This window comes from Squalius cephalus (genome assembly GCF_949319135.1).
Source record: "Squalius cephalus genome assembly, chromosome: 8".
In the NCBI taxonomy this organism is placed as follows: Eukaryota; Metazoa; Chordata; class Actinopteri; order Cypriniformes; family Leuciscidae; genus Squalius; species Squalius cephalus.
This window is the reverse complement of record NC_137129.1, coordinates 4,807,544-4,833,154: the sequence shown is the minus strand read 5'-3', so window position 1 is coordinate 4,833,154 and position 25,611 is coordinate 4,807,544. Positions and strand designations below refer to the sequence as shown.

General features: G+C 36.5%; 2 protein-coding genes and 1 long non-coding RNA gene across 4 annotated transcripts; 1 reads left to right on the top strand and 2 right to left on the bottom strand.

Annotated features, from left to right (window-relative positions):
- Positions 1 to 1,421: 1,421 nt before the first annotated feature.
- On the bottom strand, positions 1,422 to 4,231 carry LOC307163423. Its single transcript, XR_013822074.1, has 3 exons — positions 4,095 to 4,231; positions 2,875 to 3,764; positions 1,422 to 1,852 (listed from the first exon to the last, which is right to left on the bottom strand). It is a non-coding gene; the product is annotated as an uncharacterized lncRNA (long non-coding RNA).
- Positions 4,232 to 5,090: 859 nt separating this feature from the next.
- Positions 5,091 to 17,728, top strand: LOC307163267 (solute carrier family 22 member 13). 2 transcript variants are annotated; one of them, XM_079879294.1, is made up of 10 exons: positions 5,095 to 5,906; positions 7,581 to 7,684; positions 8,856 to 9,010; positions 9,421 to 9,589; positions 10,761 to 10,875; positions 11,230 to 11,333; positions 14,226 to 14,437; positions 14,576 to 14,684; positions 16,475 to 16,675; positions 16,780 to 17,728. In XM_079879294.1, the coding sequence occupies exons 1-10, from the start codon at positions 5,565 to 5,567 to the stop codon at positions 16,880 to 16,882; spliced, it is 1,614 nt and encodes a 537-aa protein (XP_079735420.1). In that variant the 5' UTR covers positions 5,095 to 5,564; the 3' UTR covers positions 16,883 to 17,728. The 2 variants fall into 2 exon arrangements, with proteins under 2 accessions (XP_079735421.1, XP_079735420.1); XM_079879295.1 differs by lacking the exon at positions 16,780 to 17,728 and having other exon boundaries at positions 5,091 to 5,906; positions 14,580 to 14,684; positions 16,475 to 16,608.
- An 817-nt stretch (positions 17,729 to 18,545) lies between these two features.
- Positions 18,546 to 23,612, bottom strand: LOC307163266 (digestive cysteine proteinase 2). The gene is made up of 11 exons (XM_079879293.1): positions 23,386 to 23,612; positions 23,107 to 23,166; positions 22,932 to 23,024; positions 22,670 to 22,842; positions 22,296 to 22,545; positions 22,016 to 22,211; positions 20,731 to 20,921; positions 20,524 to 20,615; positions 20,131 to 20,292; positions 19,720 to 19,909; positions 18,546 to 18,918 (listed from the first exon to the last, which is right to left on the bottom strand). The coding sequence occupies exons 1-11, from the start codon at positions 23,453 to 23,455 to the stop codon at positions 18,731 to 18,733; spliced, it is 1,665 nt and encodes a 554-aa protein (XP_079735419.1). The 5' UTR covers positions 23,456 to 23,612; the 3' UTR covers positions 18,546 to 18,730.
- Between the last annotated feature and the right edge of the window lie 1,999 nt (positions 23,613 to 25,611).

The following is a 25,611-nucleotide window of genomic DNA, read 5'->3' as shown; positions in this document are numbered from 1 at the left end:
GTTTCACTTGATAAACGTCACAATAGAGTGAATAATACATTTCAAAGATATATTTTAATATTTTTTTAACTTGTGGGGGGAAGTAAGTAGTTAAATACATGCTGCCCATGTGTCAACTCAAAAGAGACTCATTTAAATCTAATAAAAAGCATTGAATGGTCATGTTAACTGAAGTCGTTTCTGTTAATGGGGCGCCTCATGAACCCTTCCAGCCTCACAGCGTGTAGACAGTGACATTCTGCTCAAAAACAAGCCCACCAGGACAGCTTAAATTCCATTCAAATCAGAAAATGAAGGCCATATGTTTTATCAGCTGAGTAAACGCTGTATGATCAAACACTGTGGCAGCAGGTCATCTTTGCAAGACTAACAAATAGGATACAGATGCTTTTCATTTTGTTAATTTAATTTAGTTAATAATCATGATAATATTATACATCTTGGGCTTGAAATTTAGCTACATGTGATAATGAATTAAATTTAGATCTAATAGGCTACTGAATAATATTAAAAGTGTGTTTAACAATTCTATATTTTACTGTGTTTAATAGCAATTTTAATGTGTTGAATGTGAATATAGGAAACAACAAATAGTCAGTAGGTCATCTGCCTCGCATTTGCTGAATGTTTAACATTATTGCTATATACAGCCCTCTTGCATCTACATGGTCACATGATTGCATGAACAGAAAAAAACACACAAACCATTGCAATAATAAAAACAGAATGTTGCAGCAACATTGCCACAACGTAAATGTGTTTGTTGGGTTCGGCTCAGTGCTTTAACACCCTGTGTCATGGTGAATATTTGTGTTAAAATGATCATCTTTGAAGTAAATCTGTGTTTTATTATTTTATTATTAATGATGACCATCTTTCTTTTGATGTTTAGTTCTTTGTAAGCAGCTGCTTTTATTTATTTATTTATTTTACTTATTACAAATTTTAGCTATACTCAATTTTTTTTTAATTAATTTCATGTCTAATTTAGTTTTTCCAGAATGCAAAAAGCTGGTATTCGGGTGCCTTTTAGCCATCAGCAAATGTAGAAAATCAAACTCTTTAAAAGAAATAATAAAAAGATTAAATAACTGGAAAGAATAAATACACTGTTAATTATTTCACTGTAAATTTACAATAAATTGCAGGTTAATAATTGCATGACTTTCACAGTAAGTTACCGTATCATTTTTACAGTAAATAATTGTGAAATGACAGCTGTTTACTGTGACTTCACAATAACTATGCCGTCATATTACTGTGATTTAGCAGTAAGCTGCTGTATAATTACTGTATTTTACTGTGCAATTACAGTTAGTCTATCATATTACTGTAATTTAACAGTAAGCTGCTGTAGAATTACTGTATTTAACCATGTCTATACTGTGATTTAGCATAAATGATGGACCAAACAAAACTGATAAAAACAATGGTGTAACTTTTATTTTTTTTAGAAGAAAAATACATTTTAATAACAGGAATAAACACTGTGTAACATGAATGAACACTGGGTAACATGAATGAACACTGGGTAACATGAATGTCTGTCAATATGTGTGTGAATGTGTTTACTGTGTTTACCATTATGTGATAATGGTACTTGAAAAATACAATTTAATAACAGGAATAAACACTGGGTAACAGGAATGTGTGTCTGTGTGTGCACTGTGCATGTGTTTACTATGTGATAATGGTACTTCACAACGTAGGAGCTGAAAAGAGAAAGAAGGAGAGAGAGAAGAGAGAGTGAGAGAGGGAAGAAAAGACAAAAAGGTGGGAAAAGAGAGGGTTGCAGGTGTCTCGCTCCTTCCCTTGCAGCAGGCACCTCCATAGTATTGGTTCTGTCCACTATCTACAAAAGATAAGAAAGACAAAAAGTTTAAGTTACTCTGTGGTGCAAGTACCTGCAAGTATGGTACTCGCATTGTAAAACTAATCCTAAAATGTGCACAATTTAAGAAATTACAATTGTAAAACTCATGATAAATCAGATAAATCATGTGAATAGTACTATATCAATTAATATTAAATCAACAAACCAGAGGACTCTGAAAGTAACATGATTGAGGTTAAGCAAAAATTACATGACATGCGTACATAGTAATGCAACTCAGTAAGCCAGTAATGTGATGTAAATTTACACTTAAAACTATTGTAAAGTACGTCTGTAAATTTGACGTTTTTATTCTAACCTATCAATAACCTATAACATTGAAAAGGCATGTTTAATTCAAATAAACGTAAGAACAATGAATTTTAGACATTTTGCAGCCTGTCTAAACTCGTAGAACAGATTAAAGGGATAGTTTACCCAAAACCCCACCCTCATTCCAAACACGTTAGCCCTTCGTTCATCTTTGGAACACAAATTAAGATATTTTCTGACTCCTCCATGGACAGCAATTTTATTACCACTTTCAAGGCCCGGAAAGGTAGTGAAGATTGTTAAAATAGTCCATGTGACTACAGTGGTTCAACCTTAATGTTATGAAGCGATGCAAAAATACTTAATAGTGCGAAACGCACAAAAAGTATTCTTGTCGCATCATAGCAATAAGGTTGAACCACTGTAGTCACGTGGACTATTTTAACAATGTTTTTACTACCTTTCTGGGGCTTGAAAGCGGTTATAACATTGCAGTCTATAAGCGGGATCAGAAAGCTCTCGGACTTCTTAAAATTATCTTAATTTGTGTTGAACAAAATTCTTATGTGTTTGGAACATCATGAGGGAGTGTAATTAATGAGAGACTTTACATTTTTGAGTGAACTAACCCTTTAATAGCTTAAGTAAACATCTTACTGCTAACTAATTCTAGCTTAAAACAGAGACAGTGTTTCGTTAGTCTGTTCTGAAGTTGGAACACAACTTACATTAGACTGACATCCATTCAAAGTCAATGAGCTTCCTGATCAGTGTACAGACTTGCTGGTTTATGTGTCCTCTCTGCCTCTTTGATTTTGTACCTGTCTCTGGGTTGATGCCCAAGAAGCACATATAAACAAAAAGACAGAGAAGAAAGATGTTAGATTAATTCAAGTGGGATTAAAAAGGTTTCAGTTCCCAGTCATCACCTTCAGTGGGTCACTGCTGTTGCAGTACTGAGCAAAACTAAAGTTAGCTCAGTTTTAACAAGGTGACATTACTTGGATTCAATTAAACAGCAACCATTTAAATAACTTAACAGCAACTGAAAAAACATTTACATCACAAAAACACAGTCAAGAATAGTCCTGCAACAAAGTTAGATGTGTGTGATTTACCCAGGCAATGCATTTGCACACAACAATTTACATCATTTACACGTACTGTTTGCAGAGGATGGAGGAAGAGCCTGTTGCCAGTCCATCTCCATGTGGCTGTTTCTGCTTGCACTCTTCCTCCTAGAATTATTACCCGTTCACAGACAAAATGGCTCCTAATATCTCCAGATGTCGACCTGTTTTACTTTAGAATAGCACAGCTAACGAAGCTCCACTAATTCAGTGATAAACACATTTATTTTATCACCTATATCTTTTTTATAATAAAATGCACTTTATTTTTTCTGTTGACGAGACAGACAACGGCTGCTCCGTTTCACACACGGCAGAAAAATATGGACGACGCCCAGCTAGCTAACGTTACTAATTTGAGATTAATTTATTCCACCTTTGCACAAATCCACAACACTATAATGTATCTAGTTGATCATAACTGTCATAATACACACATTAAGGCCACAGCTTACCTTATAACTTTATTTCCCGGTGGTAGAAAAATGCTGTGGGAAAAGAGAGAACGCTGTTAGAGTAACGAACGTTAACTAAGAAAAGCATTAAGCAAAGCTAAAGTTCAATTTTGACGGTGTAGCTAACGTGAAGCCTCACAGTTAATAACTTAATACGGTACTACTAATACACTTATTAACACAACCAACGTCTGATCATTCAAATTTGCGCGCTCAAACCTAGACGCGAATCTGCTCCAGCTAAGTTACAAAAACATGAAACAGAACTTAACTAACGCTAATTTGGTTCATACTTTTAAATAACATGCAATTTCATATTAAAAACAGTCATCAAATTGACAAAGTTTGAAATTAAACACTTACCGCACTGAATCCGTCGAGTGAGACCATGGAGGAGATCAGGCCAGGGAGCTCCGGGGGAGCTCAGATGACGCAGTTGCAGCGCGAAAATTACGGAATTCACAGTAGTTTCTTGTAAAAGCCCCGCGCCTGCATTATTTTCACAGTAAAAGTCTAAATACGGTATTATATTGTGAAATATCACAGTTAAAGCCTGTGAAGTGGTAATAATGTAATTACCTGTGAAATATTACAGTTATATATTGTGAAATCCTGGAAATATTTTACAGTGTAGTGAATCTTTACTGATACGCAACAATGTAAAAGAAATATGGGGGGGGAGGGGTCACCTATAGTAAGTGTTGTAGCCTATATTTATCATGAAATTGGGATACACATGCCTTGAGACAGGAAAAATTGTGATATGTCATCCAAAATGCTGTAAAAAAAAATTTTTTTTAATCACCTTCAATATGCTTAGAATTCAAATGATATTATATTTATTACTAAGATAGGTTTAAAATTGAAATTGTTCAACATTTTAAGGCAGCAAGATCATGATCTTTACTGTGTGGACACAAAATGCACCAAAAAACACCAGTGTTTTGTTCAAAAAATGTCTGTAAGCAACATGTCCATTATAAAGTCTGCTATTATTACATTTTCTGTTGTTGTTCTGTTGCTTGCTTATGTTTTTACGTTTAATATAAAGGTTGTAATTCACAATAAGGCATCTGGAATGTAAAGCAGCATTCTTTCTGAAGGCACGCTTTTGTCTCTCCAAGTCCCCGTCTCTGTCTCTTGTTTTGAGCCGGAGGTTGTTGTTCCCAGTATAAGGTACAGTGGGTCGCGTGGGACTCATTTACACAGAGCTTTGATCTACAGTCTCATTATGCGCGTGTCCCAATTAGACCAAGACGCCACCATCCACCACTTGCACAAAATGCTCGAAAGGGATTTTTCAAACTAATCAGCCAATTCACTCCAGACAATAGTATTTGCTTTTTTTTAAAATGGTTTCTGGTCAAATTAGTAAAAGTAACAGCAGCAGCTGCTCTCGATCCATTCCAGACGATACTGTTCTGCTCCAGCCTTTCTAGTTGCTTCACGATTTTGTAACAAGCTGAGCGCACGCGGGGTGTGTGGTGTTTTACACACAGATCTGTCGCGAGCCATGGAAAAAGGCGTCTGGAAAGTGGACATCAACTCACTTTGACATGTCTGGCTTTTAATGATCTGAACAGGACTTGCTTGTGCGACAAAATATAATTTTGTTGTCCCTGAGATAATGTTGTAGATTAACAACAACAATGGCACGTGCTGCGTAAACATATCCTATTGATTTCTGCGCGCGTTCCTCAGGATAGAAAATAATGCTTTTTAATTTGGCTGTTTTTATAGACGTTGCAAGCTTCTCTGTACTCTTGATCACTGTGTTTTGATGGGGGTGTGAAGGCGCATTTCCCCTCAAGACTTATTTTTCCAAGCTCGAGAATGAATTTCGACCAGTTGCTGGTCACAGTCGGTGGCTTTGGGAGATACCAGAAGCTTTTGTATGTGTGGATATGTTTACCGCAGATCTTTCTCGCATTCCACATGATGGCGAGCGTCTTCACAGGCGCCACGCCACCCCACTATTGTCGGGGTTCGAGGAGGGACGAGGACTGGTCGCTTACCGCCTCCAACCTTTCAAATGTGAACATGAGCATCTCTCTTCAGCCGGGGCACGCGGACTCGTGCACGGTAGTTTCGGGACAGAACCGTAGTGCACGCTCCAGTTGTAAGACAGGATGGGTGTACAACCACGAGATCTTCCACAGCACCACTGTCAGTGAGGTAAACACGGGTTAATGTGACGTTCTTATTCTTAAATGGGCACAATACATATTATTTGACCAAACCAAAATGTTATATCGTAATATAGCCTATATAGGCTAGTAAATGTACATAGTTATAATAAAATAAAACTTGTATCATTTTTGTTACATAGCCTACTCTATAACAACACATAGGCTAAATAATATATAGCTAAGGGACCCAAGAATAATTTTGTTCTATGCATTGGACATTTTTATTTTAGTGAATTTCTCTAACACCATACATGTCACAGTATGTCACAGAAATTATAAGTATTCTTATGAAATATTAGCATTGATTCCTGTTAAGAGAAAATGTTTGGAGGTTTCACCATGGCCATGTCAACAACAACTCCTTGGTCTTTAAAAATAACTGACATTAATTTAGTGATCAAATTTAGCACTCATGTAAATATGATCATATTTTGTAATTATAATGTAACGCTGACTAATTTTCAGATTATTTGTTATAAATCAGCATCTACTGATGATTGACATATGACTTACAAAACAGGGCATTGATTTCATTCATCCACTGTAGAGACATCAGAACTGCACACTCTAAAAAATGCTGGGTTGTCTTAACTCAACTTTAGGTCAAATATGAACAAACCCAAACGTTGGGTTAAAAATGTAATAAAAAAATTCAACCCAACGGCTGATTTTGTCCAAATTTGTCCCAAAGTTGGGTTAAAACAACCCAGCATTTTTTAGAGTGTATGTTTATCAGGCATTTTGGGAGACACAACAAGTGAATAGGGAAAGAAATTATATATAAGTATTCTTATGAAATATTAGATATTATTATTATTATTACTCCCATTAGTACACTAATTTTTTCATTGCATGTTGCCCCAAAAACACATTAATATGCAAATTAGATACAGTGTATAGACACATTGTATTGAATGGCATGTCAATTCATTGTTATATCTTTCATAACATGATGTTTTATAAACAAAGTTCGGGAGGAGCACGTTCAAATAAGCAATCCAATCTACTCGTCATCAAACAATTATGTCTACCCTAATCAGCATGACAAGAAGTATATATATATCCACACTGTCAACTCACCTAATATTCCTTGACAGTTTTTCAGCATCCCTCCACCACCCCGACTCCTCACTCTTGGCTTAATCTTTACAGCCAGGAATACGGGGGGAGTACTCTGGGTTCGGGCCGAATACCGAGCCCGGAGCCCTCTCCTCGGACAGCACGCCAAATACGCATTTATTCTATCTAACTTATTTGTAAGTGTGAACTAGTGAAATATAGGTGAGAATAATCTTTATACAAATTTTGGTTTAAAAAAAAACTAAATAAAAAATACTAAATAAAAAAAATAAATTCTGGGTCTCAGTAGGATTATATATATACACACACACACACACACACAAACTGTACACATACTGTTCAAAAGTGTGGGGTCAGTAATATTTTTTAAATAAATTAGTTATTTTACTCAGCAAGGACGCATTATACACCATATACACATCACATGCCCCTTTTCTTCTTCCAAAATTGCATTTGGAACTGTAGATTTGCGAGGAAGAAACAAGTGCAAGAAAAACTCCCAAAACAAAACATATAAAAAATAAACCAGTAATGATTTTTCATGTACTAATATTAGGGTTTTGTGTGTTTGTTTGTGCAGTGGGATCTGGTGTGTGAGAGGGCCGGTCTGAACAGTCTGGGCTCGTCTGTCTATATGCTGGGGCTTCTGGTAGGAGCTGTAGTGTTTGGAGCGATGGCAGACAGGTATACACACACACACACACACACATCCTCACACTTCACATGTGCGCTTTGTTCGCTCAGCCCTAAACAGCCTGAGGGAAACTTGAAGTCATGCCCTCCTCATAGCTCTCTCTCTGTCTCTCTTTCTTTGTTATTCATTTTTAATATCAAATGCATGTTGCCTAGAGCTATTTTATGCATTCATAGAAAGTAAATACACACCACTGTTTCTAACTTAATGGTCTGTATACTTTGTGTCCACTAAATAGCAGTGGTTCGCAAACTTCCTCTGAGACCTGAGCAAATGTCCAGGGGACATAAATATTGTTAACATAACCTTAATTATAATGCTATAGAAAAACACTACTGACAGCATATATTTGAGTTTACTTGTTCTTATTACAACAGTAAGTACTAGAGAAACATCAGCTTTGGACAAAAGGTGGTCTTGAAGTCAACAATGTTGAGAACCATTGCTATAGGGTGAATTCAAGTTTAAAATATTTTTTTTACATTTTCATCTTTCTTTAGTGTGTAATGTTGCTGTATGAGCATGAAAAAGTTCTGCAAAGCACAAAGTCACTCAGGGGAGTTATTCTCTATATCAGTGTCAGTGTTTCTGAACTCCCTGAAACTCCCTAGTCTTGAGTTTTCTTCTGGGAACAAACACCACAATATTCCTCATTTAAATAATTCCCGGCCAAGGCATATGCAGAATAAAGGGGCGGGGCCTGGTTGAGTTAGTTAGTAGTGTGTTGAATCTCACTGTTATGGTAAGGGGAGGGGCATTTCCCAAACACACTGGAAGCTGTTGACCAATCACAACACACTGTTCCAACCGACCAATCAGAGCACATTATGCTTTTCAGAAGGAGGGGCTTCATAGAGACAGGAACTAAACAGAGCGTTACTGACAGACTGGGAAGAGAGGAACTTTTTTTAACATGCAAGAATGAAAACCTATTCTAGTAGAACCTAGAAAAAAAACAAGATTTTGTAAAGGGCATAATATGGCCACTTTAAGGAAAACCGAGGCATTATTTGACATTGAGATGCTCAAAAGTGGCCAAATTCACCTGATTCTAATAAATAATTTGATCAAAGTCTCTTATGATTTATAATAAATAAAAAAAACACCCATCCATCCAACAACATTTCTCATCAAATCGTTCTTTCTCTCTCTCTCTGTAAGGTATGGGAGGAGGTTTGCCTTGCTCTTGTCTTTAGCGCTTCAGACAGTGTTTGGTGTGGCCGCTGCCTTCGCTCCAAACTTCCCCGTTTATGTCACCCTGCGCTTCATCATAGGAATTACAGTGTCGGGTGTGATCATCAATGCATTTGTGCTAGGTGAGCCTCAGCATGCTGGAGTCACTCTCTCTCATATCAAGAAAACATTTACTTATCCATCTAATTAGTTAGCACTGATCATGCACGATGAAATCAAATGGAAAAGAAGATAACTTGACATAGTTGTAGATATTCACTAATGATAGGACACGTGTTGAACATCAGTTGGTTATACAAAAGGTTAGATATTTGATTGTGCCCTTGAGCCACTTCCACTGATGATATTTTTAGTAAACACAACATGATATTTTAAGTCAAATTCACACACCTAACTCTTGCTCAGTGTGACGTTGAGATTAAATGCCAACAGTAACAAACTTATTTCTTCTTCACCATAGACCTAAATACCCTAGACTGAGCCCTTAAACCCCAATCCCAACCTCCCCCAAACGCTTCACCTCCCTCCACAGGCACAGAGTGGACCTGCACACAGAGACGGATGCTGGCCGGCATCTTCACCGACTACTTCTTCGGTTTTGGCTACATGCTGCTGGCGGGTTTAGCCTATCTCATCAGAGACTGGAGGAAGCTGCAGCTCGCCATCTCCGCACCGGGCTTTCTCTTCATATTCTATATCTGGTGAGACAACACAGAAGGATACGTCAAGTTAACAAGTGAATAACAAATAACTTCATTTTAGGACTGTCAAATCGATTAAACGAGATTAATCACATCTAAGATAAAAGATTGTAAATATATATGTGTGTGTACAGTATATATATATATATAGATAGATTAATCGATTTGACTTGACTTAATTTGATATTCTCTTATGCTCACCAAGGCTGATTAATAATACAGAAAAAACTGTAATATTGTGAAATTTTGTTACAATTTAAAATGTCTGTTTTATATTAGAATATATGTTCAAATGTAATTTATTCCTGTGATCAAAGCTGAATTTTCAGCATCATTACTCCAGTCTTCAGTGTCACATGATCCTTCAGAAATCACTCTAATATGATGATTTGGTTATTTATTATTTTGATCAATGTTGGTAAGCAGTTTTTTATTTTGTCTGAACTTTTTGTGTAAACTGTATGTATTATATGAAGTTACTGTAACTTTATTTTGATAACATTTTAAAATAAGTTTTATATTTTTACTGGATTTAAACTTTAAATAAAAGTGTACATTTATTATTATTTATAATAATAATACTAAAATAATTCATTTAAAGTAGGGCTGTCAAACGATTAATCGCGATTAATTGCATCCAAAATAAAAGTTTGTGTTTACATAATATATGTGTGTGTACGGTGTATAATTATTTTCTATATATAAATACACACACATGCATATATATTTAAGAAAAATGTGTTATTTATATATAAAATATTTATATATAATATAAATTATATATAATATAAATATATATACACAGTATATACATGCAAATATTTCTTAAATATATACATGCATGTGTGTGTATTTATATATAGAAAATAATTATACACCATACACACATATATTATGTAAAAACAAACTTTTATTTTGGATGCGATTAATCGCGATTAATCGTTTGACAGCCCTAATTTAAAGCATTGATAGTATAATTTGTAAATGTATCTGACATTACACAATAAGGCTCAGAGACTCTTCCACATAAAAAGTCTCTCTTTCTCTCTCTCTCTCTCTCTCTCTCTCTCTCTCTCTCTCTCTCTCTATCATTCTTATTACTTGACTTCCTCCCTTCCTCTGCCTTTATCGTTCTGACAACATAAATCTCTCCTCTCCTCCTTTTTCTCAGGGTTCTTCCACATTCAGCCCGTTGGCTGCTGGTGAATAACCGAAAGGAAGAGGCGATTGATCTTCTGCGTAAGGCGGCTTCGGTCAATGGCCGCACCTTACCTCCCTCTGTTCAGGTACCACACACTCTCTCATGGACTTGCTTTCACTCTTTCTGGCTTTTTTTCCGTCACGCCTCTGGCACAATCTTCAAATCCCATAAAAACTCTTAATAGCCCTGTTAGCATCACCATGACAACAACCATCCCCCACCCGAGGAAACCAAGGAGCCTTTGTCTGTAGTCTTTAGGAAGTGATAGTTTGAAGCTTTGGTTCACAACACCAGGGCAACAAGGAGATGACTTTCACATCATCAGATCATCAAGTGCATTTACCAAGGTTTCTCCCATCGTCCCCAATGTGTGTCTATAAATGTTTGGTTATGAAAACAGGATGTTTTTATAGCATTTGCTACATGTCTGTTATCACAGGTGGAGCAATACGAGGGCCCGCAAGGACGCAGTCAGTATACAGCTGTGGATCTGCTCCGAACTCCCCAGATGAGGAGGAGAACGCTCATACTCTTCTACATCTGGTGAGATGTAGCTGTGAAATGTATAGTTTCAATAAATTACATGTTTCTTCAACTTCAGGCACTTTTATATCCATTTATATATTTTTATTAAAACTAAGAGACTTATATGAGAGTCACATTAAAAGTGTCGGTTACACTTTATTTTAAGGTGTCATTGTTACAGTGTAATTATACATTTAAGTACTGAGTAATATTAATGAACAACATGTACTTACTATAGGGTTAGGGTAGGATTCTGATTTGGTTGAGGGTTAGTTGCATGTAATTATGCATAATTTACTTTTATTACTATGGTAAGTACATGGAACATATGTAACAAGGACACTGTAAAATAAAGTGTTACCAAAGTGTCTTAGAAAGTGTTTATCTTGCCTTCTTTTTTTAATTCCTGCTGCATTTCAAATGCCCTTTATGTTAATGTTTTACCCTGGTCCCATAACATGAAAATTCATCATATTACAGTTTTTCTCGATTGCTTAAACACATTTCTTGAAACTATGCCTCGTCTCACCCAATTCCCCAAACATCCTATTTTCAGGTCAAAATGAAGCTCTACACTCAAAACCATTCACTCTTGCTGAAAAACCAAACTCTGCCCTCAGACAGGACACACAAGCCATCAAAATCACACACACTACAACATAGTCTAACACACTGGTGCAATAAATTCAAAACAACATTTCCAAAACTGGTAAGTTATGTTGCTTGTGGTTCCCCCATCACAAACCTTTTCACACGATGAACACAAAAGACACAACCAGTGGACACATTGGCACATATTTATTCATACACAGAAAACACACACACACAAAAACACACACAAAAAAAAAATTCATCTTTTTTTTTTACTCTCTCCTCTATTTTTTTTTTAGATTTACTTACAGTAAGATGTGTGTGACCATCATATGACAGTAAAAGAGCACACACAAACCAAATTCTAATATGGAATTGTATTGGAATGGTAAAGAGTGTTGGGACATAACAGGAGGGCCTCCACTCAAGGAGACAATATGATGAACAAGTCTAAGAATGTTCCACATATGGTTGAAATACCATCATTGGCCTAGAAAGATAATATTCTGGGAGTCAAGACTTTAAAGGAGAAGAGATGCCCTCCCTTCACGGTCACACTCTGCAGCCACACTGTGTGACTGTACGACTGCTGGCCTTTTCTTGCAAGAAAATAAACCTCATCAAAGACTATTGGAAATGTTTGTCTCTTATTCAGTGATAGAATTTTGTTTGCCACCACACCTCCCTGAAGGTTCTCGAGGCGACGGTAAAGCGACTCAAATTTGGCCTTACTCGTAGCCCAGCCTCCCTCATAGTCAAACCATTGATAAAGACATGGGCAACTAGAGTGGCTTGAATTTCATCTGAGACTGCTTGTCTTCTTGTCCTTGCCCTTCATCCTCCTCATTCTTATCCCTCTTCCTTCATGTCTTTCTGGATCCATTGTTCCAAAACTCAATAAACTGATTTGGGCCCTTTTATATATCTATTGAAGGTTCTGATTGATGTGTGTTAAATTTTGACTCTTAGTGTTTCCACTTGGGTAATTGTGTGCTAACTGAGCTGAAGCTGTGCTGACTTGAGTGAACAATATTGAATGCTAAATTTCTAAATGACAACATGGTCTAAGCAATGAGAAATGAAGGGATTTGTGTGTAGAGTTTTGCAGTGACAGTTCAACAAATTCAGTTCAAAACAGGGAATAGTGTTTATAGTTTAGGGAAATGGGTGTGCTTTTTGATAAATGGCGTTATGGTTTTGAAATTTTAGTTCAAAAGCCTGGTTATAGTGTTTAAGCAATCGAGAAAAAATCATTCAAGGTAAATGTCACCCCTTAAATAGAATATTTTTGTTGTGTATCAATTCCAATCAAGCTGTAATTTTGTCAAATTCTGCAAAAAAGGCTGAAAATATTTCGTATTTAGGATACATAAAATGACATTTTTTCAAGGGATAGTTCACCCAAAAAATGTAAATTCTGTCATTAATTATTTACCCTCGTAAGACTTTTCATCTTCAGAACACAAATGAAGATCTTTTTTATGAAATCTGAGAGCTTTCTGTCCCTCCATTGACAGCTACGCAACTACCACTTTAACATTTCAAAAAGTTCATAAAGAGATTGTAACACTAATCTATATGAATTGAGTTGAATTGATTCAATTCAATTGAATTGGTTTAGTCCAAATTTTCTGAAAATACTCTATCGCCTGAGCTTTGGGCTTTTATACACTTAGAAATGTGGGCTTTTATACACTTATAAACATTCGTCAACTCACACATCAGTTGTGTTAAACAGAAGCTCAAGCATGTTCACTTGATGTGGGAGAACAAATCAGGTTCATTCTCGTGTAAAGCGATCGAGTCTCTTCAGAAAAACCGCTCAATTCATTTGGATTAGTTTTACGATTACTTTATGAACTTTTTGAAGTGTCAAAGTGGTAGTTGCGTAGCTGTCAATGGAGCGACAGAAAGCTCTCAGATTTCATCAAAAAGATTTTCATTTGTGTTCCGAAGATGAACTAAAGTCTTGCGGGTTTGGAACGACATGAGGGTGAGTAATTAATGACAGAATTTTCATTTTTGGGTGAACTGTCCCTTTAAATGCTATTAAACACTATTAAACACACATTACAGATTAAGTACATAATCTGAGATGTGGTGGAAATGACACTTTGGTTAAAATCCACTCCAGTCAGAGTGTGAAAAGTGTCTTTTAAGTGTTTATTTTCTAAAAGTCCACATGCTTATAGCTGAAGAAGCACCCACATACTCTTTTGTGTTCATTGTATATGTACAGTATTCAGTGTTTGAAGTCATGCCCTTCACACGCACATAAAGGTCTCCCTTAATTAACTTTTTGTCTCTGTGTTTCTCCAGGTTTGTTAATGTGTTGGTGTATTATGGTCTGTCTCTGGGTGTGTCTGACCTTGGATCAGACCTTTACCTCACTCAGTTCATGTTTGGGTTGGTGGAAATTCCCGCAAGGTCACTGGTGTTGGTTCTCCTGCCCTTCAGTCGACGAATCCCGCTGAGTGTGTTCCTGGCTGTGGGAGGCGGTGCATGTCTGCTTACCCTCGCTGTCCCAGCAGGTGACCAGTCAAACATGCCCAGAGACACTTTTCTAGTCCTTTTACTTCTTTTCCCAAGGGTGTAGTATTTTCTTGCACTATTGTGGCCATTCCTACTCTCGTTTCCATCATTTTCTTTTCACACTCTCTTTCTCTCAGACAGTGCTCATATCCGAACTGGTTTGGCCATGGTGGGGAAATTTGGAATTACAGCGTCTTTTGCCATCATCTATATTTATTCTGCTGAACTTTTTCCAACTGTTCTCAGGTACTCGCATTCGCATCATATATACAATGGATATGAAAAAATCTATACACCCTTGTTATAAATAAGTTTTTATTGTGATGTAAAAAATGAAACAAAGATAAATCGTATTAGAACTTTTGCACCTTTAATGTAAAAATTACAATCTATGCAATGCCTCCGAAAACCAAAGTGACACAATTCAGAAAAAAAAGCTAAAATTAAAACTTAAATTAACTTAATTCCAAAGAGTGCACACCCTTTTATAATTGGTATGTGGATGTGTTCAGAATTAACGAATCATCAAGCTCATATGAAATAGTACACACAGTGACAGAAAAGACTGTGTATATATATATAAAATGGCTGTGGCATGACTTTCTATCAAGTTTTTGATTAAAATGTTTCTTTATAGGGGTCATATTATGCTCATTTACAGATTCATAATTTGTTTATGGGGTCTACCGAATACATTTACATAATTTAATGTTAACTAATTTTCATTAGTTTGTATTGTTGCAGCACCTGTTTTCACCCTCTGTCTGAACGCTCTGTTTTAGGGTCCGTTTCATGCGTTTTGTCCATTCATTTACACAACAACAGCATTTTGGGGGCTTGAAAATGCAAGAAAATGGGTTTCAAAGCACAAGTTTTTGAAATCGATAGTTATCATCCCCAAATTTGTGAACATGGTGACGTCATGCGCATGCGTATTACGTGTCCAGTCTAAAGGCGCATTGTGTTTCTTTCTATGATTTCTTTATCAAGTGACATCGCCAACTACTGGCCTGGCATCATAATACAGCGAATTTAGTCGTTTTCGCGGATCCGTGTGAATTGGGATAGTTTTGATAAGGTTGTTGTCTGTACTTGTAAAAAGCTTTTCCGTTTTTAGTACATCATTTTCATGTAAACATACCCTTATTTTCGGGTTCTTTAAAACACGCCTTCTGAAAAGCACACTCTGCTCTGATTGGTCTGCCGGTCGCAGTCTGTTGTCAAGTCACCTTTATTTAAATAGCTCATTTTACAATACTGATCGTTTCAAAGCAGCTTTACAGTGATAAAGCTGTTGTGATTGGTTAACCTTTTAGAGTGCGTATCAGAAATGTAACGCTCCTTACCACAACCGGCGAGGTTACTGCCTAGAGGCCTAGAGACATGTCTATGGCTGTAAACACTCCTGTAACTGCGCTAACTATGGTTTCTTTCTAAACATATGTGACCCTGGACCACAAAACCAGTCTTATGGGTGATTTTTTTTTTTTTTGAGATTTATACATAATCGGAAAGCTGAATAAATAAGCTTTCCATTGATGCATGGTTTGTTAGGATAGGACAATATTTGGCCGAGATACAACTATTTTAAAATCTGGAATCTGAGGTGCAAAAAAAATCTAAATATTGAGAAAATCGCCTTTAAATTTGTCCATTTATGTTGGCGATTGTGCTGTATCCACTCACAAAAATACATTTTTTATATATTTAAGGTAGGAAATTTACAAAATATCTTCATGGAACATGATCTTTACTTAATATCCTAATGATTTTTGGCATAAAAGAAAAATCGACAATTTTGACCCATACAATGTTTAGTTAGCTATTGCCACAAATATACCAGTGCGGCTTATGACTGGTTTTGTGGTCCAGGGTCACATATGTTCTTTGAAACAATGTGCATTATGAAAGTACTGTACAGATAAATATGACTGTATACATCACAAAGCAATCAGCCTCTGGTGGGAGTGAAGAGCTGCTTGCTATTGTCAAACAGTAAGTGGAAATAATTTCTAATATGCCTTTTGTGTCTGCAGGCAAACAGGTATTGGCGTTTCCTCGATGTTTGCACGGATGGGTGGAGTTTTAGCGCCACTAATAAACCTGCTTGGACGCCACACACCTGTTGTGCCAATGGTGATATTTGGCTCCACGCCTCTCCTTGCTGCAGTGTTTGCCCTAGCATTACCTGAGACTGCCAATCAACCACTACCAGACAGCATTTATGATACAGAGAAGTACACAACGAATCCTCCTCACACACTTGGACAGTTCACCCAAAAATGAAAGCTCTTTAACCCTGCTAACACATCTCTCAAATAGTTTCCTTTTTCTCCTTTAGGTCTACTCTGAAATATGACGGACAGATTCCTGTCCATTCCAGCCAATCACCAAGCAGCACAGAAGGACAGGAACTGCAGAGTTTAGCAGACGAGGCCAGATAGGCATACATGATCACACACAAACTATGCAGTCTCTCTTTGTAGTGTGTTTTTCTTTATCAGTCATGCTGATGACAGTGAAACTTGCTAATGGTTCAGGTTTTGATACATTTTGATACATTTAATAATTTTAACTGAATTATATCAGGACTAGCAGTTTTAATAAAACTAAAGTGTAAAGTTTAAAACATGGATGAGTGGATCTGAAAGCAATGCGATTGGCTCTATCCACCCAAATTGTTTATCTGGCCTCTCTGTGCAAAACAGATATGCTCCTAACAAAACATTTGTGAATGAGAAAGCTAAACTAAATAAATTCATTTCAGTTTGAACAGATATTCATATTTAAAATGTGATTTTTTGTTTCTTCTGGTAAATGGACCAAAAATATTGATGACTCATCCTGCACTAGAGATTTTTGTCCAATCAGATGCTCGTCCCTCCCACTGGAAACTGCCTAGCAACTTTTGTGAGTGTTTGGTCTAGTGGAGAGAAAACCAGTGCCTTCTTTGTAATGTAGTCCTTTATGCATGTGTCCAGTGTTTTTGTCTTATGTGGGCTTGTATTTAGTTTTGCTTGAGATGAAAATTTCCAAAGCTTCTGCCTGTTTGAAATTGTTTTATTAGCATGTTAGCATCCTGAATAGTCTCAGTAGCTACAGGGGAATATCTTGTTTAGTGCTGATTTGTCTGCATTTAGTTTTTCTATTGATTTTAGTGAAACAAACGTCATCATGCGCACAATTACAGTGGTTTAATGTCAGTGTGGAATTGATATGCCATGTCTTTCCAACTTTGCTTGAGCCAACAATACATACACTTCTGCAGCCAGACTTCAATCTCAGCCATACACTGCCAAATGACACAATCTAGTTTTTAACTTTATATACTGACATTATCTTTTTTTTAAATGGAATTGTACTTTTACTGCATGAAATTGTTTGATAGAAATTAACTATTTTATTATAGGCCTAATGCAATTTATCTAAGGTTCTCAATGTTGACAGGGGATCAGATCTTCAAAGGGATAGTTCCACTGACATAAACAAATCTGTCATTATTTACTCGCCCCCAGGTTTAATTTAAACCCTTGGGCTGTCCTATAAAATAGGTGCCGTGTCCTTTAATATTTACATGCTTTGGACAGTCATGCGGAAACACTGTTCATTTGGAAAAATGTCAAATGGTGAAGAAGATACTCATTCTCATAACTTTATTTTCCGAAACGTTCATTCAGGAAAAACTTGATAGTACCTTCGGCAATGTATAATTTGAGGATGCGTAATGCCAGAGCTTTTACATAAACAGGTCTCGCGCTGCGCTCGTCCAATCAATGACAATGCCACCCGGGGTTTAGAATAACCCAGGGTTAAGCCTAGTCCCAGACTAAAATGCATGTTTGAGGATGCACATCAATAGAACTATCCCTTTAACCAAAACATTTTTCATATCACCGCATGATTATTAGGATCTTAAGGCTCTTACTCTGTCATGAGATGTTAATTGATTCGTAACTGCCTGGTCCTGTGAAAGGCAAGGTCTTGCAATGTGAGGAAATGAAAAGACGCTGAGATGACATGAGAATAAAGCAATTAGCGTCTAATGAAACTGTAATTGCAAGGCCTGCTAGTTGCTGATCATTGTATGTAAGTATGAGTGAGTGTTACTTTTGCTGCATGATGCAAGTCTTAATGTGATTTTACAATGAACAAGCAGTTTGTTATTAAGACTTTCCATGTATTGACTGAAGCACAATAAAACTGTGATCAATTCTCCAGTACCCAGGATGAAATAAAACCAATGAAAACAATCCGGCTGTTGTGTGATTTTCTTTGTAGGATGAGTTTGTATGTTAAGCTAATGTAACGTAAGTAGCATCAGTGGCCACACCACAGTTGTTGTCTTTCATGGACATCAGTACATAGCCATCATTGCCCCAGTAAGTGGACCAGGAGTTCTTCACTAGCCAGTAGGGCTCGTTATCCAATATCCCATAACCGACTGCTAGCACAGCATGATCCAAGTCATCGGTCCCGTTTTCTGTGGATATAGAAAAATTTTACATGAATTGTTGGTTACTATAGAAAAAGAGTACTATATACTTGATTTAAAGCAATCTGTAAGACATTTCTATGTTCAAAATAGTATGCATGAGTATGAAATATAAACTGCATAATATTATCATATTTGTTTTTTTAGGATGTAACGAGGGAAACAAAAATGACTGCAGTATACAGGCAATGCTGACATATAGTATGAAATGTACTATTTTCCAAAATGCAACATTTCCAGCTGCAAAATGTTATTTAAAATAATAATAATAAATAATATAATATATAAAAACATTTTGCAGATGGAAACATACATTTATTGTTGTTATTTATGTATATTAATATGTAGTTAATATCAACATTATACATGTCCAAACAGATAGAAGCATGTAAATATTTAGTTTTTAATTATGAATTATGGTTTCATAAAAAATGAAAATAAAATAATATAATATATATATATATATATATATATACACACACACACACAATATAAAAAAAATCTGAAATAAAATTTTGCAGAAGGAAACATTTTGAAAATTACTATGTATATCAATAATATTACATTTTGTAAAAAAAATAATAATAATAAAAAATAAAATAATAATAATAACAATAATTATTTTTTGCAAAATGTGATATTATATGATAACATACATACATATATATTAGTATATAATATCATTTTCAAAATGTTTCCATCTGCAAAATATTATTTCAGATTTTTTTTTAAAAATATATTATATAAAATATATATGCACAACAAGTGGCAGAATGTGTGAGGACTCACTGCAGGCCGGTTCGTAGTAGACTCCGTTGCTGTAGAAGGAGAAGGAACGGTGAGAAGCGTCGATGTCGACTGCTACAGGTCCGAATTTAAAGATAGCGACCTTCAGTGCCTCAATATCACCACTGGTCACGTTAGTGTAACCCTTCAACTGTGCCACCATGGAGGACTTATCGTAATGACACAAACCATTCTGAAACACACACAGTCATCTGATTAGTGACCCGTTTAACCATCCGTGTCGGATGGACCGAAATCTTCATTTCTACTTTCTAGAAAGCAAATTATAGTATCAGGAAATATTGTTTCCCCATCATAGAGGCCAATTATAACCGAAACAACTATTTGAATCAGTCAGAAACGTTTGTGCCAGGTGGAGATGTGTGTGTGTGTGTGTGGTGTATGTACACACACCATGCCCATATATCCTCCATAGCTCTCAGCGGTTGAAATGCCACCATGCTTCATGATCCACTCAAAAGCTCTCCACTCCTCTCCTCCATCACAACCATTATTCCCAAATCCCCACGTGCAGTCGACCAGCATCTGCTGGGACAATGAAGTCAGCTGTCCCGTCTAAGAGAGGGAAAGACAAGGAATAGTTCAAATCGGTGTCAGTGAGGTAAGAAACTCCATTCAGTTGGACATAGCGAAGACAAGATGAAAGAAATTCATACAGGTTTGGAGAATTTGAGGCTGAGTAAATGACAGAATTTTCATTTTTTGGAGAACTATCCCTTTAAAAATGGCCATGCCCATTACAAAATAAGGTGGATATGGAGTCTGGAGTTTGTGGTGTGGATCTACCTTCAGGAAAAGAGCTCCCTCTAGTGTTCCAGTGGAGGCAAAGCTCCAGCAGGATCCACACACGGCCTGGTCTTTCACAGGCGTCACAGCACCTGAAAATACAGAAGAGTATATTGGGGTCTTTGTATCATTCCTGCAATACTAAACATGCATTGAAAGACTCTGACTTCACATACAACTCTACAAATACGAACAAGAATTACACACCAATCAGCCTCCAGTCTATTGAATCAGGGGTGGGTATAGAGCGCATTTCAGAGGGAAAAGGCTGAGCCTTTCTGTGAACATGAGATCTTTTACATCCTCTCATCATGGCCAGCTCTTCCTGAGACCGATCCGCCAGGTGATTGACAGAGAGGGAGAACGAAAGACCAGCTCTGTTCATAGAGTGCACATACCTGAAGAAGAAAAGGATGTCAAACTCATCATTCTCAAAGATCATTCTCATGATGTAATTGTAGTTTATTATGGCTCCATATTCTCATTTGTTTCTAGATAGTTTATGTCTATGTAGTGTAACAAAAAAAGGCCTAGTAATTTTAAAAGATATAGTCTTTATTTAAAATCAAATCTATTTTTCCTGCAATATTTGCTGTTTAAAAAAGTAACTTTTTTGGTAACACTTTATTTTACAGTGTCCATGTTACATGTACTTACCATAGTAATAACAGTAAATTATGCATAATTACATGCAACTAACCCTCAACCGAACCCTAATCCTACCCTAACCACACAGTAAGTACATGTAGTTAATTAATAGTACTCTGTTACAATGTAATTATACATTTAAGTACTATGACACCTTAAAATAAAGTGTAACCACTTTTTTTTAAAGTGTCCTTGTTACACGTAGTTACTGTAGTAATAACTATAAATTATGCATAATTGCATTCAACTAACCCTAAATCAAACCCCAATCCTAACCCTAAACCTATAGTAAGTACATTATTAGTAAGTACCCATAGTAAGTACGCAAGTAATATTATTACTCAGTACTTAAATTTATGATTACACTGTAACACGGACACCTACAAATAAAGTGTAACCAAAAACATAAAGCAATGTATGTTACATTTTAAAAGGCTAGTTGCCACAAATACCCTCATATAATATACCACTTAAAAACTAGCCTTTCTAGTATAGCCAATCACTATACTATTGTCATAATAATATTAATAATAGTAATAGTAACGCTACTAATGCAACCAAAACAAAGCAACCATTTGGCATCAGATTCTGCTTGTTTTAAATCATTTAAATTATATTTCTCCCAAAAATGTGTGCCTATTTTAAATACATTTTAATATTATAAAAGCAATCCAGGTCATGCTGTATTGTGCATATAATCATGGCTATGGGGGTTGCATGTTGTGCCTAACAACTATTCACAATAGAGCAGCCTTTCATAGCAATAAAATAATTAAGGGTCTTTTTTCCTCAACTTTATTACAAATCACCAAATCTCTAGGAATATTAGTTGTTTTTTCCTCACCGAATATTATGTACAAAGTTGTGCTCGCGCTCCTCGTGCTCCTTCTCGCTTTCATACTGACGCTCAAACTTCTCCTTAAAGTGGCCGAACATACGGTGGGCGTGGCTAACAGGAGAGGTGTGGACCAGGTCTTGAAGGGGGTTGGCCAATAAATGATGCTCCATACCAGGACCAGGAAAGTCACCACAGGTCATTCCTAAACACAAGAGTGAGCATTTGATTAGATGGTCTGTAAGTGGCAGAAACATGGCATGTCATTGAATGAGTGTTCAACAATTACCTCCTGGTAGTTTGAAAATGTCAGACTCAGCTCGAGGACTGAAGTCACTGTAGTCAATAATGTATTTGTCATAGTGGGATCCCAAAAGAGTGTTGAAGCCCATCATCTCATAGTGGTACGGGACGGCTGGGGAATCATTTCCCTCTGGACGTGTGACCCACAGACGATACGTGTTCTTCTTATGACCAACTTTTGTGACATTTTTCCAGACCTCACACAGAACGCCTGCGTAATACTCCATCTTCTCAAACTGCAAAACAAACAATGATTTTATACACATTTCAGCCTTGTTGCAGGTTTGAACGACATGAGAAAGAGTAAATGATGAGGGAATTTTCACTTTTAGGTGAACTGGCCCTTTAAGAAGTACATACTTCAAAGCCCTGCAGATCAGGCAGTGCGGTCTGTGGACGTATTGGATCCTCCTTGGTACCATTAAGCTGGAAACACTTCATAGTATTGAATTCTGTCTCAGTGGTAACTGGTGTGATCTTGTAAGCGACACCATAATCCAAGTCGTTTCCGATAAAAAAAGTGCTCACTTGACCTGTATAGAAGGCAGCAATTAGTAGAAACTACATATATAATCTATTCCATTTCAATACTGCCTGATTTAATCATCTGATGATGACTGACCATGATAATAGTCGATGCGACTTCTGTTCCCCTTAAGGTCGTACCAAGCTTCAAGTGGTTCCTTTATCTCAGCATAAGGCAAAGTCAGCATACCTACATAAAAGAGGTACATGTAACATACTGAAAAAGAAGTGTCCTGTACTGGGTTGTACTGTGTAATTAGGCAGAAATGCACCTTTGACATGATACATCTTTCCAAAATCAGGAACTGTTCTGCCACCCACTGGTGTGGCATCTGGGAAAAATGTAAAAGTTTCATTAGCTTTCACTTTTTTGTGTTAACAAATACACACTAATATACACACTACGAATACTTAAAACCTTACTAAGCCTAAATATGCAATTGCATTCTCCCTCAAAAACAGCACAGGAAATCTATGGCAGCCATTAAATCACGAGATCAAGTATTACATTATAATGTTTTCTTCCTGTTGTCATGTTGTTTTCTCTTTACCTGCATCACACAGCAGAAGCACGAACCCAGCGAGAAGACGCCACATACTGCAATCTAAAGCTACAAACATCCACTGGAGATGGAAAATAAGCTTTCGTCCGTCTCAAAGTCAGTCCGAAACAAACCTGTGTGTGTGTGTGTGTTTGCGCCAGTGACGAGGCGCGATAACAGAAAAAGTTCCAATAGAAACACGCGAAGGAGGGGCTGAATTAAAGTCATATGACATCGGGGTCTATTGTTGTCACATGACTGTAGTCAGCTGTTTTCTGAGGGCAATTTCCTTGATCGGTTTTATGGCGGTTAAAATCGCTGACTTCATGTCTAACTATAAGTTCACGGTGTATTACATATATTAAACAAGATTGTTCACTACACGAATCCTGTAAATCAGAATTAAGCATCAAAACGAGAAAGATGAAGCGTAATGAAAGTGAAGTGTATTGAAATGAGAGATGGGAAGTAACTTTGCAGAAATGCTTGAAACATGAGATGAGCAGCTGACAGTGAATAACTGTACACCGCCAACAACAACAAATCATCACATATAATGCATCAATTGCTGGTTTAATTTTTTTAATAGTGACTTTATTTCACAATTCTACAATTTTTCTAGAGTTTACATTTAGCAATTCAGACTTTTTTCTGGCTTCCATAAACTCCCCTGTACATCCGTACACAATGATGCACTGTTAACTAAGACAAATGTGTGTGTATATATATATATATATATATTCTACTTTTTACTGTGCAACTGTTTCTTTAAGCAATTCAATTATGTTTACGAACTTTATTTTTCTTACCACAGCAGTTTGTTAGTACTAAAATGTATACATGTCATAAGTTTAACTGAAGCCATCTGTCACAGAGTGGTTTATTAATAAAGCGAATCTGTTATTTTCTCTCCTTTTTTGATAAAATACACAGGTTGTTATTGTCAAGCAAACAGTTGTGCTTTGTGGTCTCCCCATTCTTCTTAAGAATGAGTTCTTCCGATATAGGCCAATATGTGAACAGATTTATTTGTATAGATTTAAGTCAAATTTATATTTTCCTTCTTAACCTATGGCAGAGCTTTGGTGGAAAACCTGCAGACATAGCCATATGTAAACACAGAGAAATAAACATTTTCATCATTTTCTCACCCTCATGTCGTTCCAAACCTGATTGACTTTTGTGGGTTTGAGTGAATATGGTTAGATCTCTTTAATGTCCTAGTACTTCAGAAATCCCTTTAATGTAAATTAAAAGTGGGACAGTGGCCTTCATCATCACTATTCTAATGCCTTTCTGATGCAAGACATTCATCAATATGCTAATTGAGGACTGTTGGGACACAGTCCAACTCAGTCGTTGACACCTCAATGATATTTACTTGTGTGTTCTAACATGTAACTACTGTATGTCATGTTTGGTCTCATCTGACAGCTTATAAACTGAACTGAATTGTGGTGAACTTAATAGTGATATTCAAGCATCCTAACATACAATCTAGGTACTATTGCTCAAACGTGCATTGAGGAGACTATGTTAATATGTTATGTTAGGCCTACTTCTCCCCCTCTTGATCACCAACCATTTGCCTTATCTTTTGGTTTTCTGTCAGCTGGTTTTGGTGTTGGTATTCCACTAATGTTTAACAATGCTTTGCTCAGGGTATAAGAAAGAAAGGTAACTTTTGATCTCTGAGAAAGGCTTTAACCCTGCCACTACTGCAAGATTTGAAAACAAGTTTCAACTTTATATAAATACCAAGAAGTGGGGTGTATATTATTATCAGTTTTATTTTGATAAACTTAACACAATATAACATTAAAATTGCATGAAAAGTCTTTACTGTGTAAGAAATTAAAGTCTGCCCCGACCCAGATTCCACTTCAAGAAAGGTGCTGATCATGCTCATTCCCCAAAATGGCTTAATTATCATAGAGAAGAACAAAGTCAATAGTTTCATTGTTTCTGCCCCACTTGGAGTGATCACATCCTGAGTAAATGGTCATCAACTGTAGAATTGGAGCAGGTGAAGGACCCTGTGAACCATCTCAGACAATGGGGTATCTCAAATTCATTAACATACAGACCACAGCTGTTACAACAGGAGCAACTTCATTTACTTTAGGGCTGGTAAACTGTCACAGGATCAAAAAAATTGATGATTAGGATGTTCAGGGTCCATTACAACTCGATGCTTCATGTACTTTGTCATCTGCAATAAATTATGGAAGGCCA

Excerpts from the sequence above, each read along its gene's own strand:
- LOC307163266 (XM_079879293.1), bottom strand. The coding sequence starts at position 23,455 with ATGTTTGTAGCTTTAGATTGCAGTATGTGGCGTCTTCTCGCTGGGTTC. Across the intron at positions 23,167-23,385 it reads GCTTCTGCTGTGTGATGCAG|ATGCCACACCAGTGGGTGGC; the intron begins GTAAAGAGAAAA and ends CATTTTTCCCAG. Across the intron at positions 18,919-19,719 it reads CTACTACGAACCGGCCTGCA|AAAACGGGACCGATGACTTG; the intron begins GTGAGTCCTCAC and ends CTATATCCACAG.
- LOC307163267 (XM_079879294.1), top strand. The coding sequence starts at position 5,565 with ATGAATTTCGACCAGTTGCTGGTCACAGTCGGTGGCTTTGGGAGATAC. Across the intron at positions 9,590-10,760 it reads CTCTTCATATTCTATATCTG|GGTTCTTCCACATTCAGCCC; the intron begins GTGAGACAACAC and ends CCTTTTTCTCAG. Across the intron at positions 10,876-11,229 it reads CCTTACCTCCCTCTGTTCAG|GTGGAGCAATACGAGGGCCC; the intron begins GTACCACACACT and ends CTGTTATCACAG.